The 24,899-nt window shown below is 45.6% G+C and overlaps 1 protein-coding gene across 1 annotated transcript in view; it reads right to left on the reverse strand.

Annotated features, from left to right (window-relative positions):
* The window catches only part of IGFBP7 (insulin like growth factor binding protein 7), a 71,473-nt gene extending 49,035 nt beyond the window's left edge, over positions 1 to 22,438 (reverse strand). The window contains exons 1-2 of the mRNA XM_077814832.1: positions 22,024 to 22,438; positions 12,536 to 12,673 (exon numbers count right to left, since the gene is read on the reverse strand). Of these exons, the coding sequence (XP_077670958.1) occupies positions 12,536 to 12,673; positions 22,024 to 22,438 (553 nt within the window). The remainder of the gene's footprint in view (positions 1 to 12,535; positions 12,674 to 22,023) is intronic.
* Positions 22,439 to 24,899: the final 2,461 nt, after the last annotated feature.

A 24,899-nucleotide genomic window follows, 5' to 3' on the forward strand; every position in this document is an offset into this window, starting at 1 on the left:
ACAGCCAAGTAATATATTAAACAGCTTCTCTAATAAGATTTGAGCAAAGTAACCATAAAAACTGTAAGTGTACCAAGTGTCAATGAACCAAAACACTGCAAAAATAACTGAATGCCTTTAAGGTGAAATAAGAATTTAAAAAAAAAACAGTGGAAAAACACAAAGCAATAGACCAGCAAATGTGTATCTGTATGATTTTAGCATTTGAAACAATGTTTGGAGCAAAATCATAATCCACTGAAGGTCTGAAAACTCGGTAATAATTTACAAATAAACATTTCAAGGCTATTTGATAGAACACGACAGCCCATGTTGCACGATATTAAATCAGAGCTTCAAGCTGTTACTAAAGTAATACAGCAACATGTGCTTGAAAATGTTATAAAGAAAAAAATAATTACTTCATATATCCAGAAGACAATGAATGTAAATGTAAATAAATGAAACCAGAATAATGCTCCTCTGTGGAAAAATGGATTTAAGGCCCTATGTATCCAGCCAGCACCAGAGTTCAGATTCTTCATGCAAGTATGTATAACAAAAAATGAGTCATAATTGCAACTGGGCATGGAAGAATAAATAAGCAAAACTACCAAAGAGACACACGGGGGTGGTGGGGGGGGAGGGCTTCATAGAATAGGTGATGATTTGTATGATTTGACATGTGGGTCAAACTTTTAAATTTAGGCATACATGAGCAAGTATATGTGCCTAATTTCTGCATGTGAATACTGGAAGTGTGCACACAAACCAATTATATTTGTATACATATGGCCAGCTAGATATCTGGCTAGCTGCCTATGCTAATTTGTGTGCCCATGACAGTCAAGATTTTCAAAAACTGGAGCCTAAAGTTGGGCACCTAAGTCCATATTTAAGTAGCTAAAGAAGTAGACTGATTTTCTGAAGCACCAAGCACCCAGCAGCTTCCCTGGGGGACTCCCACCCCCCATGATTTCTCACCTTTCGACAGACCACTTCCCTTTTTTTAAGCATTATGCTAACCCACCCATCATCTGTGTATTGGTATTTATTATATGTTTCTCACTATGGCATCAGATCACCTAGGCTCAATTCCCAATGGGAGGTAATGCACAAGGATTTTTGTCATGTTTTGATACATGCCAAACATCAAAGAGGAGCATGTGTCCCTCCCTGCTATTAATGAGACTCTGCATTAATAAACTGAAACTGGTCCTCCCCAAAATGAGTCCCTGAGTTGTTGGCATCCTTTCATCTACGAGAGATGGTGGGAACTGCAGCCTATGATGTAGATGGTTTGCAATGTCTCATATGACTGAATAGTCCAATCTGAGATTTGCATTATCTTTAGCAGTTATTGAAAATGTACATATCTTGGTTGGGAGCTCCTTGCTTCCTACAGGCTCTTTTCTCTTCAAGCTGTAGAAGCCAGCTCCTGTCATGGAATTTGATACCCTGATGGAGACAATGGTGCCTCTTGTTACAATTATTTGCCAAGATTTCCCATTGGTCAGGATCAATTCCAAATTCCTTCATATCTCACTTGCGTGTGTCTTTATAATGAAACTTGGGATATTCTGTTGTTCTTGTTCCCTCTGATAGCTGAATAGCATGAATAGCATGTCCTTGAGTATGCATCCATCTTCCACCTACTCAGATGGCCCAGCCAGCGCAGTTGTCTTTGCTTGAGTAGGGCTGCCAGACTTGGTAAATTTGCCCTTTGAAGAACCTCTGCATTGGTGACTTTATCTTGACATTTGGTGTTGAAAAAAGAAAAGTGCAGAGAGCAAAACTGACCATTGTACATTACCTTTGTGGACCTAACCAAAGAATTCGACACAATCAGCAGAGCAGGTCTATTTGCAATACTAGGAAAGACTCAATGCCCACCAACCCTGTTAAGTCTTATACATTCATTCCACAACAACATGACAGCAACTGTCCAGTTTGACGGGTCCACTTCGGACAGCTTTGAGATGAAAAGCGTAGTGAAGCAAGGATGTGTTCTTGCCCCTACACTCTCTAGAATCTTCTTCTTGGTACTCTTGAACTATGCATTTAAGGACATGAAAGATGGAGTGTATCTCCACACAAGATCAGATGGGAAACTCTTCAACCTGTCACGACTTAAATCAAAGACCAAAATCAAAAAGGTGCTCATCAGGGAACTTCTATTCGCTGATGCTGCTTCCCTCATAGCCCATGATGAAGATCTACTACAAGAACTTACGGACCGCCTTTCAAGTGCTTGTCAGGCATTCAAGTGCTTCTCAGGCACCATCAACATTAAGAAAACGGTTGTTTTCAATCACTTAAATGCAAACCAGCTAGAAGTAGTCCAAAAGTTCAGTTATTTAGGTTCTACATTGACCACCAATCTCTCACTGGAAAGGCTGCCACCACATTTAGCAGACTAACTCAGAGCATGGAACAACTCAAAGCTTACCATCAAGACCAAAATGCTAGTGTACCAAGCTTGCGTCCTCAGCATTCTCATGTATGGTAGGGAAACATGGACAACTTATGCTTATCAGGAGAAAAGGTTAAAGAGTTTCCATCTACACTGTTTATGCCACGTGCTCAACACCAAATAGTCCACTGAAGCACTGTTTTTATTAATATGTGTATGGTGATAGTGCCTAGGAGTCCTAGTCATGGGCCAGGACCCCACTGTGCCAGGTGCTGTACATACACAGAACAAAATGACAGTCCCAGCCACTGTTCCCTCTAAGCTGTGCGCATGCACAGATCCTAAACCCCGCGCACATGGCAAAACACCGCACGCACAAAAATTTCCACAGAAGAACAAAAATTCGTACAGAAGAAATTTTTTGCACACATGGCCTATCAAAAATTAGAGGGAACATTGGTCCCAGCCCCAAGAAGCTTACAATCTCCACCCTTGCTCCATCAGTAGAGCTCTAGTTAATAACCATAGGAGATCTGTACACATAGGTAGAATATTGTCTCATGTCCCTTCCTAATATTTTTTGAAAAGTAAAGATCTGAGACTGTGAGGCAGCAGGCTTTGGGGCATTCAGGCCCCCTTACCCCAATACACTCAGGATCAGGCCCTAATCTTTTCTTTTTAACTAGGAGGTGAAAAAGAACAGTCCTAACATGGGAAAAAACTACTGTATTTTTAATCGTCTAGAATTGGGAAAAATGACTAAAGTAATTTTTTTTTTTAATTAAAAGAGCATGCATCCGGAATGAGAGCCTCTTGCAAGATTCAGTCCAATAAGAACAAAGCCATCTAGAGTTTTAAAGATTAATCAATGCTGGAATTTAGCACAGACATGCCAAGAGAACACTAGCAGGTGCTGTAGTGATAAACAAAAGCCTACATTCCATAGGGACCATCCCTAGGAACCTTAACTTGTGCTTTGCACAGGAGTGGGTTTAAAAAAAAATCCTTGGCATAGCATTGTCTATGGCTAAATTCAGATGGAACGCTCCAGCAATTATATATTTATGTAGCTCTTATTTATCTTTAAACTGACCTACAGGAACTTGAAAAGTTTATCTCTGTTTCATTCCAGAGCTAGCACTAAGAAATGTGGAAGTGAAGCACTTTGTACCAGCAAAAAAAAAAAATGACTGGAGTGAAGGGGCTAGGCATTGAAGGGAGTTTCAATCCCATGGTATATAGTTCATTTGAACATTAGCCCAGTGAGCCAAGATCCTCTACTAACCAGTGCATGCATTTATTAAGGTCTGGCTGTGAGCTCAGCATTGAACACACAAACATAAAAGAGACCAGCCTGCCCCCAGGACTATGAACTGGGCCAAAGAGTTCATACATCTATGTGTTATGTGGGCTGCATCCAAAACATATATACTACATGTATGGCCCTGAGGATGTCACATGGGCCACAGGTGTACACTGATTGGGCCGCAAGCAGCCTGTGGGTTGAGAACCACTGGTTTAGCCAACGTACTGTGTAGAAGTAACTTACTGCACTTCTTGCTTTTGTTAGAGCTTCTTTCCCCATCCTGGTTTCACACTACATTTTTCTTTCCTTTAATAGATCATGGTGCACCTTTCCCAGAGTTGCCATCAGTGTCTGTTTTCTCCATGCTCTCTTTCTCCCTTCACCTCCTTGTATCTCCCGTTCTTTTCCCTCTCTGCGTTCTCCACCTCTTCCCCTATATGGTCTCCTTTCTTCTCCCCATTCTCCCTGCCGCTTCTCTCTCATACTGTTCTCTATTACCTAACTTACCCCATCACTCTCTCCCCCTTGTTTACCTCCATTGACCCCCAAAACAAATCTACTAGCCAAAGACCACTATGAAAAGTAGGGGGGCAACAGCAGGAGAGAACCCAGCCACACCCTCCTTGAACTGCTGAGAGAGAGAGGATGGTGCTGGGATTCTTGGTAGGGTGCTGTCCCTGGAATCTGTTTGGGGAATCCATCTTTAGCATCCACCTCTAGCTAGTACTTGAGATGGCTGGCCTCCCTCCCTATTTCCCTGGAGCTCCTGGGAGAATATGAAGGAAAAATATGGAGAAGTGAGGCAGAAAGATTTGAAGGAGTGACATGAGGATCAGGAAATAACGAAAGCCTAGATGCCTAGGGGAAGAGGTGTGCAGGGCCTCGGAGGGGAGGACGGCTGTGCTACATGAATGAATGACCTCCTGCCCAATAGCAATGGTCCTCTATTCCTGCAAGGACTTCCAAAGATCTCCACTAGTCCCTTCATCCCATGAGACCCTGTACTGCAGAAACCTTGCTGTCTAGCCCAGTTCTGTCCTGGTATGGATAACAATGATTAGCCTTGCTCAGAGCAAACAGAATTCCAGTGATGAGGAGTATGGGGAAGCAGTTGTGTGCGGACGCATGGTGTCACAAGCATGCTAGGACACTGCAACACCAAGATTTCCTGTGTAGGCATGGCCTGAGGATGCAAAGTGCCAAAAGCATATAATCTTTACTGCAGGGGCAGGTCATACTTCCTCTGCAGCTCCCTTAGCCTGTACCTACCTGGAATAGCAAAGCACAACTTTCATGCCTTGAGAAAGCACAGCAGTGTGCTTCCTTTAGCTCAGAATGTAGGCTGCTTTTATTTACCCATGTCCTACTTGATTTTAATCCTCACATTAAATCATAGAGTATCAGGGTTGGAAGGGACCTCAGGAGGTCATCTAGTCCAACCCCCTACTCAAAGCAGGACCAACCCCCAACTAAATCATCCCAGCCAGGGATTTGTCAAGCCTGACCTCAAAAACCTCTAAGGAAGGAGATTCCACCACCTCCCTAGGTAACGCATTCCAGAGCTTCACCACCCTCCTAGTGAAAAAGTTTTTCCTAATATCCAGCCTAAACCTCCCCCACTGCAACTTGAGACCATTACTCCTTGTTCTGTTATCTGCTACCACTGAGAACAGTCTAGAGCCATCCTCTTTGGAATCCCCCTTTCAGGTAGTTGAAAGCAGCTATCAAATCCCCCTTTATTCTTCTCTTCTGCAGACTAAATAATCCCAGTTCCCTCAGCCTCTCCTCATAAATCATGTGCTCCAGCCCCCTAATCATTTTTGTTGCTCTTCGCTGGACTCTTTCCAATTTTTCCATGGACTCTTTCCAATTTTTCCACAACCTTCCTGCAGTGTGGGGCCCAAAACTGGACACAGTACTCCAGATGAGGCCTCACCAATGCCAAATAGAGGGGATTGCTCACATCCCTCAATCTGCTTGCAATGCTCCTACTTATACAGCCCAAAATACCATTAGCCTTCTTGGCAACAAGGGCAGACTGTTGACTCATCTCCAGCTTCTCATCCACTGTAACCCCTAGGTCCTTTTCTGCAGAACTGCTGCATAGCCGCTCGGTCCCTAGTCTGTAGCAGAGCATAGGATTCTTCCATCCTAAATGCAGGATTCTGCACTTGTCCTTGTTGAACCTCATCAGATTTCTTTTGGCCCAATCCTCTAATTTGTCTAGGTCCCTCTGTATCCTATCCTTACCTTCCAGCGTATCTACCACTCCTCCCAGTTTAGTGTCATCTGCAAATTTGCTGAGGGTGCAATCCACACCATCCTCCAGATCGCTAATGAAGATATTGAACAAAACCGGACTCAGAACTGACCCTTGGGGCACTCCGCTTGATACCGGCTTCCCACTAGACATGGAGCCATTGATCACTACCTGTTGAGCCCAATAATCTAGCCAGCTTTCTATCCAGTTTATAGTACATTCATCCAGCCCATACTTCTTTAACTTGCTGGCAAGAATACTGTGGGAGACCGTATCAAAAGCTTTGCTAAAGTCCTGGAATAACACATCCACTGCTTTCCCCTCATCCACAGGACCAGTTATCTAGTCATAGAAGGTAATTAGGTTAGTCAGGCATGACTTGTCCTTGGTGAACCCATGCTGACTGTTCCTGATCACTTTCCTCTCCTCTAAGTGCTTCAGAATTGATTCCTTGAGGACCTGCTCCATGATTTTTCCAGGGACTGAGGTGAGGCTGGCTGGCCTGTAGTTCCCCGGATCCTCCTTCTTCCCTTTTTTAAAGATGGGCACTACATTAGACTTTTTCCAGTCATCTGGCACCTCCTGCGATCACCATGAGTTTGTCATCACTGTGCTGCCCAGTGCAGTAGTCTGGGAGCTGACCTTGTTCATGAAGACAGAGGCAAAAAAAGCATTGAGTACATTAGCTTTTTCCACATCCTCTGTCAATAGGTTGCCTCCTGTGGAAGTATAACATTGTATAAGGGGACATGCTGGATACATTGTATATGAGAGGGCATGCCAAAACATGTTACAAAGTATCTGAGGGAGCACACCTAGGGACAGTTAGCTTTTGAATGGAGAAGCAATTAAGATAGAGCCAGCACGTCTAAGAAGCAGGCATCAGAATGGAAGGTGTGAAGGGCAATTAGTTAAGTTAACTGGAAGCTGTTAAAGGAGATTGTTAAGGGTGGCAGGTAATTGAAGATACGTGACTGGTCTCAGGGATCTCGAAGGGTGGTGACTAAAATCTTTTTCTTCTTTTGTCTGTAACTTCTCTGTAACTTGTTCTCCAAAAAACTGTATAAATTAAAAGACACAAGCCCCAATCGGGGGGCTCACTTCTAAATGTATTAGCAGAGCAGCTTTGCTAATAAAACAGAGTGGTCTGATAAATTGTGAGTCTGAGTCAAACTTTGACACTCCCTCATTCAGTAAGAGGCCCACACTTTCCTTGACCTTCTTGTTGCTAACATACCTGAAGAAACCATTCTGTCTGTTCTCTTACCCCAGGAAAGGCATGTTTTCTACAGAAGAAAGAAGTTTGCTTTTCTATGTATGGACAATCTACATGTAGGAGCCCTGATTCTCATCTCACTGACATAAATCAGGTGTGATTCTGTTCAGGCTGCACAGCTGTAAAACCACAGCCAGCCAGATCAGAATCAAGCCCTGTATGAGACAGAAACAGCTGTTTAGCTATATTATTGAACTGTGTCCCCTTCACAGGCCCTACATATTTCCCCTTCATAAAGAAAAATAAATGCAACCTCTGTTTAAATATTTACAAGTGACTTAAAATACAATAACTCTGAAGTCATTTTCTTTATTAGTCACATCCTTCTTAGTTATTCAGTTTCTGGGCTGAATCCTGCAAGGTGCTGTGCATCTGCTGTGAGGGGCTGAGCCCTGGGAGCTCCCAGAGACGAGAAATAACCTCAATGGGAGCAGCAGCACAGGGGCTCAGACACTGTTGTCCATTTCAGAAGAAAGATGTGGAGAGATTTTAAAAAGCTCCCTGCTATTTAATGCTTTTTGGAAGCACAGGTACACCTTCTATCTGCTAGCCAGCTAGGGTGGAATTCAGGACTTATTAAAGGACTCAGATGGGGCCCAAGGACATTGTGTTAGCACTGTACACTCATACTGACGTGGTTACCTGGTATTTTCGTTAGTCCAAAATCATAGGAATGGAGAACTGAATTTATCAGCATAATGCTCTAGTTTTGCTTCTCATCATGAGCAAGTCCTCTGAAATTGCAGCACTCACATTCTGAATGCAAATGATTATTGTGCTTTGAGTCAAAAAGGGCACATTACTTGATAAAAATGTTTTAAAGGATGACAAGAGCAGAGGTCCCAAAGGATTACATATTTCTAGCTGGGTGTTTGGCAAGCATAAATTGGTAAAAAGTCTCTCTGTAATCAAATGAACCCCTGAGATGTTATCCTTTTTATCTTTCTCCACAGTATTCATAGTTTATTAGAAAACTGCACATGTTCATTAATGGCAAAACAGCATATTTCTTCTGATGACTGAAAAGAGTTGGTGTGTGTTACTCCAGATTTATTTTAAAAAGTCAGTGCTTAGTTTTACTAGCTCTTCTGTCTTTGGGAGAAAGAGTTTTAAATATAATTAAAGACATATAATGAAAAAAATGCCTTCCCTTCCCTGCTCAAGTCCAAAACCTCACACTTTATTCCTATCACAATCTCATTAATTAGTTGTTTGTTTGGCTTTTATCAGCACAGGACCAGAATATCAGAAGTACTCAGCCCCCACAACTGGGGTCAGATTGTCATAAAAGCTCAGCTCCCATTTCTACTCAAAGGGAGCTGCTGAGCCCCTTTGGAAAAATGGCCCATAATGTCAGGGTCAATGTACATGGCACAGATTGAGGCAACTCCTTTACACAGAGCGCAAATGTCTTGCAACTCCCCACAAAGCAACAAAGGTTTGTGTGGTCCCACTGACTTTAAGAGGACTCCTGGTGTGATTGATGCAATCAGGCTATGGCCCTCCCTGAGCAATGATTTACTGGCGGCTAGGGATGGCTAGTCCCCGTTTCAATGAAATAACCCAGCGGTTCTCAAACTGTGGGTCGTGACCCCATTTTAATGGGGTTGTCAGGACTGGCTTAGACTTGCTGGGGCCTGGGGCCAAAGCCCAAGCCCCACCATTGGGGCCAAAGCTGAAGCCTGAGGGCTTCAACCCTGGGCACTGGGGCTCAGATTACAGGCCCCCTGCCTGGGACTAAAGCCCTTGAGCTTTGACTTTAGCGTCCCCCCACACACACCTGGGGGCAGGGCTTGGGCAGACTAAGGCTTCGGTCCTCCCTCCTGGGGTTGTACAGTAATTTTTGTTGTCAGAAGGGAGTCATGGTGTGATGAAGTTTGAGAACCGCTGAAATAACCAATGGAAGAGCTGTCATGGTATCTGATGGGAAAGAGAGAAGGGCCCACCTTTTTGATAGCAAGTATATTTGCATGGTGCCATCCATCTCGGAGTGAAAACAGCTCCATAAGAGAAATTATGAAAATGAGTAAAAGCTATTAGTGTTTTCTGACTGTTTATTAGCTGGGAGCTGGACTCTGCTCTGTCTCACTGCGTATTATACCAGCCTAACTCAGTGTTACCTGACCCCAAGTGCATTGATAAGAAGGAATTACTGCTGCCTGCCTAGTTCATGTTTCAGAGTAACAGCCGTGTTAGTCTGTATTCGCAAAAAGAAAAGGAGTACTTGTGGCACCTTAGAGACTAACCAATTTATTTGAGCATAAGCTTTCGTGAGCTACAGCTCACTTCATCGGATGCATACTGTGGAGAGACCTTCTACACTTTCCACAGTATGCATCCGATGAAGTGAGCTGTAGCTCACGAAAGCTTATGCTCAAATAAATTGGTTAGTCTCTAAGGTGCCACAAGTACTCCTTTTCTTTTTGCCTAGTTCATGTAATTTCAAAGCATGGGGCAGAGGCGAGCATTTATTTTGCCCCAAAATGTGCTCATGGCTGGTGAGGACTAATACCATGCAGTGGTATGACAGTATATTCTTACAGTATATTAGAGAGCAGGAATTAGGGCATGATCCTGCACCTATTAAAATAAATGAGAAAACTTCCACAGAAGTCCTTCATTGGATGTTTGCACTTCTGCCCCATCACAGTTTCAGTCTACGGCTGCTACCACGCACAGATTGGAATAGCAGGGGGACAGCAGAAGCATGGAGAAGAGGAGAGACACAACATAGGGATACGAACCCTCACAGTATCAATTGCAAGATGTCTCAGAGTGCAGCGACAGCAAACACAGCTCTAGCTGTGCTATTCTATTCAGCCAAGCAGCGAGTGACTTTGAAGCATGGCACACAAAGCGTTATTCTGATGAAGCAAGAGCAGTGTTGAACCCTGGGTGGCTAGGCTAGTGGGTGATTTTAGATTATCTTTGTGAATGATGACTCACTGGGCTGTCATTAGCATTAATACCTAGTGGGGTTCTGTCACACAGCTGTGCGAGGACTTCAATTCTGCCATGTCTTTGAGGGACAATCTTGTTCCTCACAAACATTTCCAGTTTCATTTGACTTAAAAACAGGAAACTTCAGTCTGTATAGAAAATGTATTTCCAGAGAATGTAGCTACTTTAGACAAAGACTACAACTCATCAGACAACTACTGGACATTGTTGCACTACAAACTTCAGATTACAGCATTTTAGAAAACAAGCAACACAGAGACATAATCCCAAGTACAAGGTCAGGGAAAATTATACAGACTCAAGTGTTGATGCTTTCCTTTCGTTGTCCAAGAAGTAAGAAATGTCAAAGTCCTCCCCAGTTGTTGGAAGGTATCTCACTGTAAGCAAAAGCTTCAGTTATAGCTGCAATACACACAACACCGATGAATATGGAAAGCTCAACTGGGCATGTATTTTGTCAACTTTGTCAACTAGCATTTTAATGAACTTTTATTCCCTTAGAAATAAATCCACAGTGAAAATATGTGCATCTTAAAAACTATTTTGCATGTTAAATCTTATGTAACCCTCTCAATAATAAGATCTTTGTTTCCAAGCTATTTTACCAGGTCTGCAAATAATCTCTTGTGAAATCCTGCCTAAGTATTCAAGTGGCATTGCCCATGCACTTCAAGCACTGAATATTCTGATAGATTCTATTGTGTAAATTGATCTTTATCACAAAAAAGATCCAACCATGTAGCAAAAATGGAAGTGCATTTGTGAAATTTTCTTCTGCTGTGGTTATAAAGGGTACTCAGCATCTCCACATACAAGGAGTATTCAAAGGCAAAGATGCAAGAAATTCAAACAGTATTTGCTTTGGCATGTTTGGGGAAGTAATTTAATCTTCTTACCATGCTTGTGCTGTTTTGAGTAAAGTAAAGGCTGACCCTGCATCAACCCGTATGGCAAGCAGACGGGAACACACACCCTTTAAATGCCCACTGGGGAGCATAAAACGCAAACCCTGTTAAATACAAGCAGGGTCCCAAATCCTGCCACCATTAGCACATATGGTTAGTTCCTCCTCCCCCAGTGCCGGAGGAAAAATGGGGTGTGGTGTGGAAGTAGAGTAGATGAGGGTGAGCTTCCTCATCCTGGAGGCTAAGTATGGTGCACAGTGGGCATTCTATTTAAACTCTATTGGCCCTGCCCACTGGCAGGGGAAACAGGAGATGGGCACCTGAGTGAGTACTGCTGGCACTTGCTCTGGTAGCATCACTTTCTCTCACACATCTCCCCGCAAGACCTAGTTTTTACCCAACGCAGGTGGACATTCGCTCAGAATGTATCATTTGTTCTAAATGAGTGTATAGCAACACAGGGGTCTCCTACTGTATCTGCTGCTCTTCCAGTCCCTTCACCTCTATCTCTACCTCAGATTAAAACTCTTCCTTCTCACTTTATGGCTCTACAGAGCTTTTCCCAGCTTACATCTCCACCTTTGCCTTCCCTTGCCCTTCTGCCTACACTTCCTCCTCTAATGCCACTAGTTTAGTTTTTAATGCTATGTAGATTTAAACAAAATAGGAAAAAATAAATCCCAAATTCCATTTAAAAATAAAATCAATCAACATCTACTGCAGTAAACATGTTTCAGAGTGGTAGCCGTGTTAGTCTGTATCAGCAAAAAGAACGAGGAGAACTTGTGGCACCTTAGAGACTAACAAATTTATTTGAACATAAGCTTTCATGGGCTAAAACCCACTTCATTGGATGCATGCAGTGGAAAATACAGTAGGAAGATAGATATACACAGAGAACATGAAAAAATGGGTGTTGCCATACCCACTATAACGAGAGTGATCAGTTAAGGTGAGCTATTATCAGCAGGAGCCTTTCTGATAATAGCTCACCTTAACTGATCACTCTTGTTATAGTGGGTATGGCAACACCCATTTTTTCATGTTCTCTGTGTATATCTATCTTCCTACTGTATTTTCCACTGCATGCATCCAATGAAGTGGGTTTTAGCCCATAAAAGCATATGTTCAAATAAATTTGTTAGTCTCTAAGGTGCCACAAGTACTTCTCGTTCTTTTTGTAGTAAACATGTTTTTCTGGACTGCTACTCTCTGAGATTTCCAAAAAGTTTTCACATGCTGACAGCTTTATGAAATATGTGGCATGACTACAACGTTTCAGTAAATGAACAAACAAGCAGAAGCAGTGAGACACAATAGTGTTCAGTCTGCCGTAATGAAGATGCCTGAACTTTTGCACCACTCCTTCCTGTGGAAAATATACACAGCAACAAGTGCTTAGAAGGGTTTAGAAGTTGTCATACAAATAATTTACCATAAAGGAACTGTGTCTGGCCTAGTTCCTTAGCTGCATAGAGACTCCCACCCAGCTTTACAAGAATACTGGGATATTGGAAAGGCAAAGATTTTGCTCTTTCGTGACCCCCAATCACCATTACATCTGGTCTTCTCTCTGCCATTTGAAAAAGAATCAACATCAAATATATATATTTTAAATCAGGAAGATTATATGTCTCCTTTCTTTAGAGAAATGTGAACGATTTCTACAGGCTTATCAGGACAGGACACACCTCTCTGTTGCTCCTCTTATTATCTCAAAATCACTGTCATGATTGCAACATTGTGAACATTCCACCTACCCCACCTGCAGCCCCAGCCTCACCAATGCACCTGAGGGCTAGAGAAACATTCCCAGAAGCCTCCATATCAGGCAGCCATGAGCTTAAGCCCGTCACAAACACCCCTTGGAGAGATGCACATCTCGCCTCCAGGGGGAGACCAGCAATCCATTCAGCAGAAAGGTCAGCCTACTGAGGAAGCACCAAGGAATGGCTATCGCAGCACCACAGTTGAAAGGACAACAAACTCTCCTCCCATCATCCATGACAACTAATAACAGCCATTCGTTCTGTCCCCATGACTGCAATGTAAATGAAAACCATGTAAAGGCTCCTGCAGAGGCATGACTAGGCTCAGTGAGGCTAGTGATTCATCCTCAGACATAGTTTTTAAGCTAAAAGATCATGCACAACTAGCCATTTAATAACAGCAGCCATGGATGTGCACCAATTTGGCCACTTCCTTAAGGGTCATCTTTGTCCTTTTATCTCCTGCAGCAGACTGGCCAGCTCCACTGTCTGTGCCAGCTATTGGCCTTTACCTCCTCAGCAACATCAGAGGCCAATAGCTGGCATGAACAGCTCCCCCGCTACCTGTAGGCTGTGGTCCTTCTTCAGTTCCTCCCTGGGTGACTGATGTGTGGTCACCCACGTCAGGAGGCTATAGGGACTTTGGGTGACATTCACCCCAGTGCAGAAGCCCCACACAAGGACTAGGCATCAATTCAGCCCTCTTTTGAGATATTAAGTGGGACATGATTGGTGTACAAGTCTATGCTGACCCCTGGCAGCAGGGTGAATTTCTCCCTTTCCCAAGCATGTTCAGAGGAGTCCCTCAGCATCTTTCTCAAGTGCCCAGTTACCATACTGACAGTCCAGAAACTGGGCACCATCCTGGGGAGGAACGATGCTGTGGAAAGCCTTATGAGAAATGTTCAATTGATGCTGACCAGAGATGAATCTCCCCTTTCCTCCTTCTCCAAGCACAGTAAACAGCTCAGGTGGCTGCAGAGCACTGGAGGTCCATAGGGCTCCCATATGACCTCACAGAACATGGTGATCGTAGCTGATAACAAGCCCTGATGGGTGAAAGCCTGCATACTCCAAGTGTAATGGAAACAAAGCATGGCTCAGCAGTTAGGGCACTGACTTGAGAGATCCAGGTTCAATTCCCTGCTCTACCACAGGCTTCCTGTGTGTTCTTGGACAAGTCATTTAGGCCCAGAGCCCCACTGATAGTTAGGCACCTAAATACCATCGGGGATCTGGGCCTTAATCTCTCCATGCCTCCATTTCCCCATATGTAAAATGGGGATAATAATACAACAGGGGTATTGTGAAGATCGGTACATTAATGTTCATAAGACACTTGGATATGGCAATAGGGACCATATAAGTTGCTTAGCTGGAACGTTTTCTCGAAATCCCTGGCTGACTATCCAAACCTCACAGACACACCACATTTAAAGTTCTGGGTGCCTTAGAATTTCTTGTTTAAGATCCTGAGTGAGTATAGGAGAATATAAACAGTTTACAACTGAGCACAATCACCTGCTGCAACTGCCTGATAAAACTGTAATCTCAACATCATCGTCCAAATCCATTCACTTAAACCAAGTTATCAACAGAAAGTTCTTCCAGAACTGCTAGAGGCAGTTTCACTGTTGCCCTATGACTCCTTTGTACCCACCAAGCAGCCATATCAACTCCCCCAGCATAGGAGCCCCTTGGCATTATATGGAGAATAGGTCTGTCCTTCCCCACACAGCACCCAGTAGTTCTGTTCATTGTAGCAGGGGTACAAGGTAGGGTAGTCCTGAGGTACCCTGTCACAGGGTCCCTGCAGGCTTTCTCCCTCTTGAACCTGCACCCTGTGTTTAGGCTGGTATAATAAAGAATCTTCCATGCCTTCTTGTGCTGGATCACCCAAGCGTCTGTATTTACAGTTTTCAGAATAGCAGCCGGGGTAGTCTGTATCTGCAAAAAGAAAAAGGAGTACTTGTGGCACCTTAGAGACTAACAAAATTTATTTGAGCATAAGCTTTCGTGAGCTACAGCTCACTTCATCAGATGCATGCAGTGGAAAATACAGTGGGGAGATTTTATATACTCAGAACGTGAAACAATGCGTGTTACCATACACATTGTAACAAGAGTGATCAGGTAAGGTGAGCTATTACCAGCGGGGGGACACCTTTTGTAGTGATAATCAAGGTGGGCCATTTCCAGCAATTGACAAGAACGTGTGAGGAACAGTGGGGGGGGGGGGCGGGGAATAAACATGAGGAAATAGTTTTACTTTGTGTAATGACACATCTACTCCCAGTCTTTATTCAAGCCTAAGTTAAACTGTATCCAGTTTGCAACTTAATTCCAATTCCTGACAGCAGGAATGTCTGGCTATGTAGACTCCCTCCTCAGGCCCTACACTACCAACACTCCCAGCTATCTTCGAGACACCACTGACTTCCTGAGGAAACTACAAGCCATCGGTGATCTTCCTGAAAACACCATCCTGGCCACTATGGATGTAGAAGCCCTCTACACCAACATTCCACACAAGATGGACCACAAGTCGTCAGGAACAGTATCCCCGATAATGTCACAGCAAACCTGGTGGCTGAACTTTGTGACTTTGTCCTCACCCATAACTATTTCACATTTGGGGAGAACGTACACCTTCAAATAAGCGGCACTACTATGGGTACCCGCATGGCTCCACAGTATGCCAACATTTTTATGGCTGATTTAGAACAACGCTTCCTCAGCTCTCGTCCCCTAATCTACTTGCGCTACATTGGGTCCAGCTAATGAAGATGTCATCATAGAAAAGAAGCCCCTGAGGAATTCCACCATGATTTCAACAATTTCCATCCCACCATCAACCTCAGCCTTGGCCAGTCCACACAAGAGATCCACTTCCTGGACACTACAGTGCTAATAAGTGATGGTCACATAAACACCACCCTATACCGGAAACCTACTGACCGCTATGCTTACCTACATGCCTCCAGCTTTCATCCAGACCACACCACATGATCCATTGTCTACAGCCAAGCTCTACGATACAACCACATTTGCTCCAACCCCTCAGACAGAGGCAAACACCTACAAGATCACTATCAAGCATTCTTACAACTACAATACCCACCTGCTGAAGTGAAGAAACAGATTGACAGAGCCGGAAGAGTTCCCAGAAGTTACCTACTACAGGACAGGCCCAACAAAGAAAATAACAGAACACCACTAGCCATCACCTTCAGCCCGCAACTAAAACCTCTCCAACGCATCATCAAGGATCTACAACCTATCCTGAAGGACAACCCATCACTCTCAGATCTTGGGAGACAGGCCAGTCCTTGCTTACAGACAGCCACACAACCTGAAGCAAATACTCACCAGCAACCACACACCACACAACAAACACAGTAACCCAAGAACCTACCCTTGCAACAAAGCCCGTTGCCAACTGTGCCCACATATCTATTCAGGGGACACCATCATAGGGCCTAATCACATCAGCCACACTATCAGAGGCTCATTCACCTACACATCCACCAATGTGATATATGTCATCATGTGCCAGCAATGCCCCTCTGCCATGTACATTGGTCAAACTGGACAGTCTCTACATAAATGAATAAATGGACACAAATCAGATGTCAAGAATTATAACATTCAAAAACCAGTTGTTTTTGGTCACTCGATTACAGACCTAAAAGTAGCAATTCTTCAACAAAAAAACTTCAGAAACAGACTCTGATGAGAGACTGCTGAATTGGAATTAATTTGCAAACTGGATACAATTAACTTAGGCTTGAATAAAGACTGGGAGTGGATGTGTCATTACACAAAGTAAAACTATTTCCCCATGTTTATTTCCCCCCCTACTGTTCTTGTCAGCTGCTGGAAATAGCCCACCTTGATTATCACTACAAAAGGTTTTCCCCCTGCTGGTAATAGCTCACCTTACCTGATCACTCTTGTTACAGTGTGTATGGTAACACCCATTGTTTCATGTTCTCTGTGTATATAAAATCTCCCCACTGTATTTTCCACTGCATGCATCCAATGAAGGGAGCTGTAGCGCCCAAAAGCTTATGCTCAAATAAATGTATTAGTCTCTAAGGTGCCACAAGTGCTCCTTTTCTTTTTGTGTATTTACAGTGTTCGTGCAGTTCCCAGATCCCACAACAGCTAGTGCCCCACAGACCCTCCCCAGGATTTCCTGGCTTTTGAGGCATCCTTCTTTCATAAAGGAGATGATACTACCTTCCTGTCTCCTCCCAGGCTAGCATTCTCACTGAGGTTTGCCCAGGACTTTTATAGCCCTCTCATGCCTCAGCCCAGCTGTCAGTACTTAGCTCAGCATGTTCCTCTGAGTCAGCCCTCATTAGGGCTTGCAGCTGGGCTCCCTGCTGAATACCTGTGTCTCTACCCCTAGTCTCTTGGCCAGAGAGCAAGCTGCAGCCAGCATTTTGGCAGGCCCTTAAAGGGGTTTACCCCTGCCCTGCCACATACCCCCACAACCCCAATGGAGGTGGCATAAACTGCTGCCCTTGTGCTGGTACTAGGTCTGGGGCATGGATGAATTTCCCCCATAACAGGGAATTACTTGCCAGCGCCACCCAAACTCCTACTCTGCAGTGCAGCCATCTGCCCCCTCCCAAAGGAGAAATGCAATCCCTAGCATAGTGAGATCTGTATGTCTAGCAGTGTGCTTATGTAAGGCCTGATGGACAGTGAAAGTGTGCCAGGTCCTGTAAGAGATGGCTTAAGGTTCTGTACCCTGTGTATATGGTTAGACTGTAAACTCTTCAAGGAAAGGGATCTAGTCTTTTTGTACAGTTTGTAAAGTACCACACACACAGTGCTTTAGAGGTAATATAGAGTACATAGCGTAAACATATGGTGCTCATGCTTTACTCTTCTCTTTTAGTTTCAGAAGCTCCAGAAGCACATTCCGTTTCACAGGATGTTCTTGGCTTGAAATGTGGGAAGCAGGAGGAGGAGGCGGGGGATGATGACCCTAATGCACTTAGGGTATGAAAACATCCTTCCAGCAAAATGGGATTAGAGTTTCACATCTGTCCTTGAGATGTGTCTTGAACAGTGTGCCACTCCATTCCTCCCTATCAAAAAACAGTCCACTGGTTGTAGAACCTGAGGACAGCTTAGAAGCTAGGATTCCTATCAATGGCACTACTGCAGAGATGTTTTTGGTAGCATTTTCTCCAAACAAAAATTTCAGCACTGCACATAATTACAGTACTGCTGATTTGGAACACTGTAAAGGGAAAGAGGATATTAAGAGTACTGGCACATGCTTCCAGTGGCTAGTGGGAAAGCCATCTTATTAATTACGTAGGGCTTTAGTTTCTGCAGCTGTTCCTGAGGCCTCTCAAAGCAAACAATAATTTCAGTTAAATGAACCCACTTGTTTAAGCTTTGATTCAAACAAGTTGGGACAGAATGTTTGTGGTTCTGACAGCCTTCTACAGCATCTGCATCTAAATAGCTTGGGTATTTGGAAAGCCCCTGTGTAAGAAAGCCCCAGCTTTTGTGAAACCTGGTGTAGGAATGTTGGGGTCAGGGAAGCAGATGGTGGTAGGTGGTTGGGAGAATTCACTCAAGGCATGAAAAGCCAGGTTAGGTGGTTCCATGTCAGCCAGAGCCCAACAGAGAACAGCTGATGAAAAGCTCTGGTGGCTTCATTTCTGAGGCTGTGTGTGTTTCTGTGACATGGAAAGCCTTTTCCCATGTTTCTTGCTCCCTATTCAGGAGATTCCATGTGTCTCATAGTGTCCTCAAAACCCACTTAAGGTGGTCTGAGGTCCATTTTGCTTTTTAATTAGTGTCCCAATGAACCAGATTTTCAATTTTTGGGAGACTAGCTTTACACACCTTGGGCATGATTTTAAAAAATGTGCACCAGTGGGTGCTCAGCCCTTCTAAAAGTAAAGTTGGACATCCCAAAATGTAAGCACCCAAAATTACAGGTCATATTTTTAAAATGTTGGCCCTACCATGCAAAATGCTTTACCTTCTTGTTAACAAGTTACATGGCGAAAGCTTTCTGCATTCATTTGAGAATATACCTCAAATTGCTGACGTAGGACCAGATCCAAAGTGTGCTGACATGCACCAACTTCAATGGGCTTTGGATAAGACCCATAAGGCATGCTAATATAGGAAATATCAACTGACGTTTTCAATGCTACAATCGGCTCTTAAGTCACGTGGAATAAGACTGTTTCAAACTACATTTGCAACTATCCTTTTGGCTCTTGCTATATGTAACTATGATTCCAGAATGACTTTCCCTTTTTAAATTGTGTATATTGAAGTGCTCAACACAATTTGTTTTCATGAAATTACCAAGAGAAATTAGACAACATCCACGGAGTACATAATTCATACTACAACTTGATTTTTTTCAATTTTCCCTGCTGATCTTTGGATTTTGATTGGGATAATTAAATCCTTAATATATGATCAACATCAGGTTTCTTAAGCAAACCAACTAAAAAAATTCTTCTGAAACATGTATCAGCAACATTAGGATATGTTCTGCAGTTGATACTATATTACCCAGTTAAATACATATCACATTTAAAAGCAATAAATTCCCTTGAAAAAGGGTTTATTGCTTTAGCTTTCTTTTCTAAGCTTGTAACTAAACTATGAATGATCTGATATTAGCTTTCCACTTAAAATCATTGTAATAATTCAGAAAAATGCTACTTGTAGCGTTCATTTACTTGACTTATTTTGATTATTTGCATTCTTCTTGGGATTTCTGGAGATCCTGCGGTAAAATAGGGTAATAATTCATCTAGTTTACATTGACAGTTAGTTGGGGAGAAGGAACAGAAAGGAGATGAGCTAGTTAAATAACTGCAACTTTGTCCCTCCCATTTGCACCTGATACCAGGTGCTACAGGATAGTTTTAGTACAGAAGATTAGGAAGCAGACAATCAGGATACTGTATTAGATTCTGTACTGTACATAAACAAAAAGAATGAATGGCTTACTCTTCTCTGAATCTGTGGACTGAGAACAGTGCACAGATGGAATCGTGAAGGCTACTGAAAAAACAATGAAAACAAACCAAAACCCTGCTAAGAAACTGTAGAGAAGCTGCTATACCCCGCCAAACTGAGCTTGCTTTGGGGAGCAGCATCCCATTGTTTGTACTGATGGTTCGTTCATTTTAAAAAATAACTACTATACAGATTGGTAAAGTGTGGGTGGGGGAAGAGATATGAAAATTTATACCCAGGAATGAGTGTAGGGGAAATGAAATCTCTTGGACTCTGGTGTTATACAGGCCACTTGAATCCCCATCTTCCTCTGTTTAGGACTTTCATGAATAATTCCCCTCTCCACTACTGTTCCCCTAGCCCACCACCTATGTGCACCCAAGATCTCCAATATAGAGATTCCGTTGTACACCATCATAGGACAAATTCGCTGATGTCCAGGGGAGGGCACAGGGCATTAATCCAACTCCAAGTAGTGTCTGTCTACTGGCAAAAAAAGGGTCCCTTGGGCAGTGCTGCCATTGGTAGTAACAGCAGAAGCAACGGTGAAGGCAGGTATCTGGTGGGTTTGGGCAGGTTTAGACAACACCTAAGCTCAGTCTATGCTACTACTGGTGGAGATACAGTGGGGGTGAATTGAGTATTCTAATTTTGCCACAGCATACGTCTGTGTTAGATTTAGATCTTGTCTGAGAAGATTTTGGGATCTCTCCCACCATTACTTTAACTAGTGTACACAAAACCAGAAATCCAGCACTAAGTTAATACCTGAAGAATATGCATTGAAAACCATCCCAAGAATACAGGTCCTTGGAAATGTCCTGGGAAGGCCTGGCACTGATGCATCAATAACATTTGCCCTGCAGTGCAAGCCAGCCTCACCACTACACCAGGTGCCCAAAGATGGGATCCTAGCTGAGCTTTTCAGCTCAGTAAGCTTGCTAGAGATGTTCAGAATATGTCTCCTCATGCATCTCTCTGCCCCAGGCTGGTCCACAATCCCTGGCAGCCCCTTATGCCCTGGCCAACTTCCTCCCACTGGAACCACTGAGAAACTCAGCCCTTCGTAGCCCCAAACATCAGTCCCATGCCCATTCCATGACCCTATGCAACCCAGCTCCTAGTGACCCTGCACAGCGTCCCCTGCTCCCACCATGACCCCGCAAAGTGCCCCCTACCATGACCCCGCACAGCGCCCCCTGCCGTGACCCCGCACAGCGCCCCCTGCCCCCGCAATGACCCCGCACAGCACCTCCTGCCCCCAGGCAACTCAGCTCCGAGTGACCCCGACCAGCGCCCCCTGCTCCCACCATAGTACCCCCTGCCATGACCCCACACAGAGCCCCCTGCCATGACCCCGCACAGCACCCCCTGCCCCCACCATGACCCCGCACAGTGCCCCCTGCCCCCACCATGACCCCGCACAGCTCCCCCTGCCGTGACCCCGCACAGCGCCCCCTGCCCCTACCATGACCCTGCACAGCGCCCCTGCCGTGATCCCGACCAGCGCCCCCTGCCCCCACCATGACCCCGCACAGCGCCCCCTGCCGTGACCCCGCACAGCGCCCCCTGCCCCTACCATGACCCCGCACAGCGCCCCTGCCGTGATCCCAACCAGCGCCCCCTGCCCCCGCCATAACCCCGCACAGCGCCCCCTGCCCGTGATCCCGCACAGCGCCCCCTGCCCCCTGGCAACTCAGCTCCGAGTGACGCGGACCAGCGCCCCCTGCCCCCACCATGACCTCGCACAGCGCCCCTGCCGTGACCCCACACAGCGCCCCCTGCCCCCACCATGACCCCGCACAGCGCCCCCTGCCTGTGACCCCACACAGCGCCCCCTGCCCCCACCATGACCCCGCACAGCGCCCCCTGCCCGTGATCCCGCACAGCGCCCCCTGCCCCCACCATGACCCCGCACAGCGCCCCCTGCCCGTGATCCCGCACAGCGCCCCCTGCCCCCACCATGACCCCGCACAGCGCCCCCTGCCTGTGACCCCACACAGCGCCCCCTGCCCCCACCATGACCCCGCACAGCGCCCCCTGCCCGTGATCCCGCACAGCGCCCCCTGCCCCCACCATGACCCCGCACAGCGCCCCCTGCCCGTGACCGCGCCCCGCGCCCCGGTACCTCAGCCCGCACCTTGCTCGCAGGCCCCCTTGCGGCGCAGGCTGGGCCCGCGCTGGCCGCGGCGCTGGGCGCTGAGGGCGGCGGCGCGCAGGCGGCAGGCGCTGGGGTAGGTGACGTCGTCGCTGCCGCAGACGGGGTAGCGGCTCTTGCAGACGCACAGGGCGGGCGGCCCGGCGCGGCCCGGGCGGGGGGCGCACTCCAGCCCCGCGGCGCAGCGCGCGCCAGCCCCGCACGGCTCACCCTCGCCGCGCGCGCAACGCCAGCAGCAGCCGCAGGCGTCCCGCGCGCGGCCCAGCGCGCAGCCCCGCGCGGGCAGCGCCGGGCACAGCGCCGGCAGGCAGGGCCCGCAGGCGGCGCCCGAAGGCTCCTGGCCCGCGGCCGGGCGCGCCCCGAGCAGCAGCAGGCAGGCGCTGAGTAGCCGTAGCATGGCGCGGGACGGGACGGGACTGGAGCCGCCCGGCGGGGGCCGGCCTCGGACCGCACCACAAACCCCTCCCTCCGCCCGCCCCGGAGCCTGCGGACCCCCCCGCACCCGCACATGGAGCGCTCCTCCCTCCCATAGCCCCACGGGGGGCCACAGGCCCTGCCCCCACCCCCGCAGTGCCCGCGGGCACAGCCCCCCTGGGGAAATGCTAGTTCATGTCGTGGGAGGCAGGCAGCGCGGTCCCTGCGGTGAGCCGAGCCCCAGGTACGGCTTCCCCCCAGCCGCGTCCCCACACGCCGCTTTTGCGTCTCAGCTGGTGAGGGAGACCCCAGGCGCGGGAGGTGATGACTTTTCTCCGACCAACTTCTGCTGGTGAGCCAGACCCGCGCTGGAGCTACACCGAGCTCGTCTCCTACGGAGCTCGGCCTCTGTGTAACGCCAAGGCTTGTCTCTCTCACCAGCAGAAATTGGTCCAGTAAAAGATTATTAACTCCCTCTCCTTGTCAGTCTAATGTCCTGGGACCCGCAACACTGCCATTGCATATAGCAGATAAGGAAGGCATTTACATTCATCACAACCCTGCTCAGCTGAATGAGGTAGCCTGACCCGCTCCCTGGGAAAGATCAGTGTGAGAGCATCACTCGCTGCCTCAGCGTGGGAACAGCACAGCAGCTGCGCATAACTCCGGGGTGGTCACCCGCTCTTCATTAAACTTCATTCCCTTCACAATAGAAGCCAGTGGGTGCTTTCCCAAGTGCTGTTAACCGCTGAAGAAACATTGAAAGAACATCTAAAAATTGGATCTAGAGTGTCTCTCCTTATTTCACCTTTTAAAATTAAAATTTTAAAATTAGTGGCAAGTTTTAAAATATGGTAACTGTAAAAGAGAAAAGATTCACTGCAAAATGGTGTCTTTGCTGTCTTCCATGTTCCATGTGTTTGGAGGTGGGTAGAGAGGAAACAAGGGCTTGTAATAAACAATGTTACTGAACTTTTTGAAAATTACCACATTCATATGCTGATAAAGAAGCACACAGTCCAAATAAGTGTTCAGAGTCTCATGGAAGCACAGAAATGGAAAAGTCCTGTTCCTGGGGCCAGCACAAGATTGTTATCTACACTATATTTTCCAGTACTTCCTCTAAGTCTAGTTTTAAATGTCTCAAGTAATGTGGCTTCTACCACTTCTCTTAAGAGACTATTCCAGTCTGGTAGCACTAACCATTTCAGGAAATTTCCCTGGTAACCAGGTTCTAAGCTTTCCTTACTTAATCTTATCATTTCTTTTAAATTGTTTTCATGTTGTTTTGTTTTTCCTGGCCCCTGAGTCCCATTCTGCAGCCAGTAGGAGCTGTGCCATTGATTTTAGTGGGTGTGGAATCAAGCACCACATGCATAGACATGAAAAGAAAAGAAGTACTTATAGCACCTTAGAGACTAACAAATCTCTAAGGTGCCACAAGTACTCCTTTTCTTTTTGTGAATACAGACTAACAGGCCTGCTACTCTGAAAATAGACATGAAAGGCATCATTAGCATTAGTTAATAGTCACTGCTGTCTATCTATGTCCCATCTCTGCAATACCTAACATGGCTAAGCAGTTATGTTGTGTACTTCAGTTGTGCTGAATTGTGTCTGGGGGATTTATGATGGTCACAGAAGTTGCAACAAATTTTCATAGGTGATTTAAAATAGGATATGAAAAACATCTTAATTTACTCACCTGCCATCACTACATACTGAGAGACCATCCTTTGTGTGTGGCTTTCATATGATTTTACTCATATAATCTGCTCTGCAATGAATATCTGTGCACGGTGTCAATGCAAATCATAAAAACATGTCCAGTTACAAAAAATTATGCTCTCTCACTTGAAAACGGAAACGTTTGGGCCTGAAAGTCTGTATGCTAAAGTTCATGTGTTGGGCAAACATAAAATATAGGTGGTGTGCCTTGTTTACCCACCAACTTCCCTCTGTACTTTCCTAACCTTCCTTAAAATAGATTTCCTTTTCTGTACAGCCTTTCAGTATTACGCACCAAACACTGAATATACATTTAAAAGTAATTCATCAGGTTTGTTCATCAGCCTATGTATTTTGTGTGTTCCCATGTGTATGTATTATATGTATAATATCTCTGGATTGGATTGTGTCTAGCTAGATTGACTCCTTGGAGCAGGGACCATAGCCCAGAACCTGAAAGGTATTTATGCACCGAACTCTGATTGATTTCAATGGGAGTTAGGCACTTACGTACCTTTGGGAATCTGAGCCCATATAATTTTCTATGCTTTTACAGTTGTCATAAATATAAAGGGAAGGGTAAACCCCTTTAAAATCCCTCCTGGCCAGAGGAAAAATCCTCTCACCTGTAAAGGGTTAAGAAGCTAAAGGTAACCTCGCTGGCACCTGACCAAAATGACCAATGAGGAGACAAGATACTTTCAAAAGCTGGGAGG

Source organism: Eretmochelys imbricata, chromosome 4 (assembly GCF_965152235.1).
Source record: "Eretmochelys imbricata isolate rEreImb1 chromosome 4, rEreImb1.hap1, whole genome shotgun sequence".
Lineage (NCBI taxonomy): Eukaryota > Metazoa > Chordata > Testudines > Cheloniidae > Eretmochelys > Eretmochelys imbricata.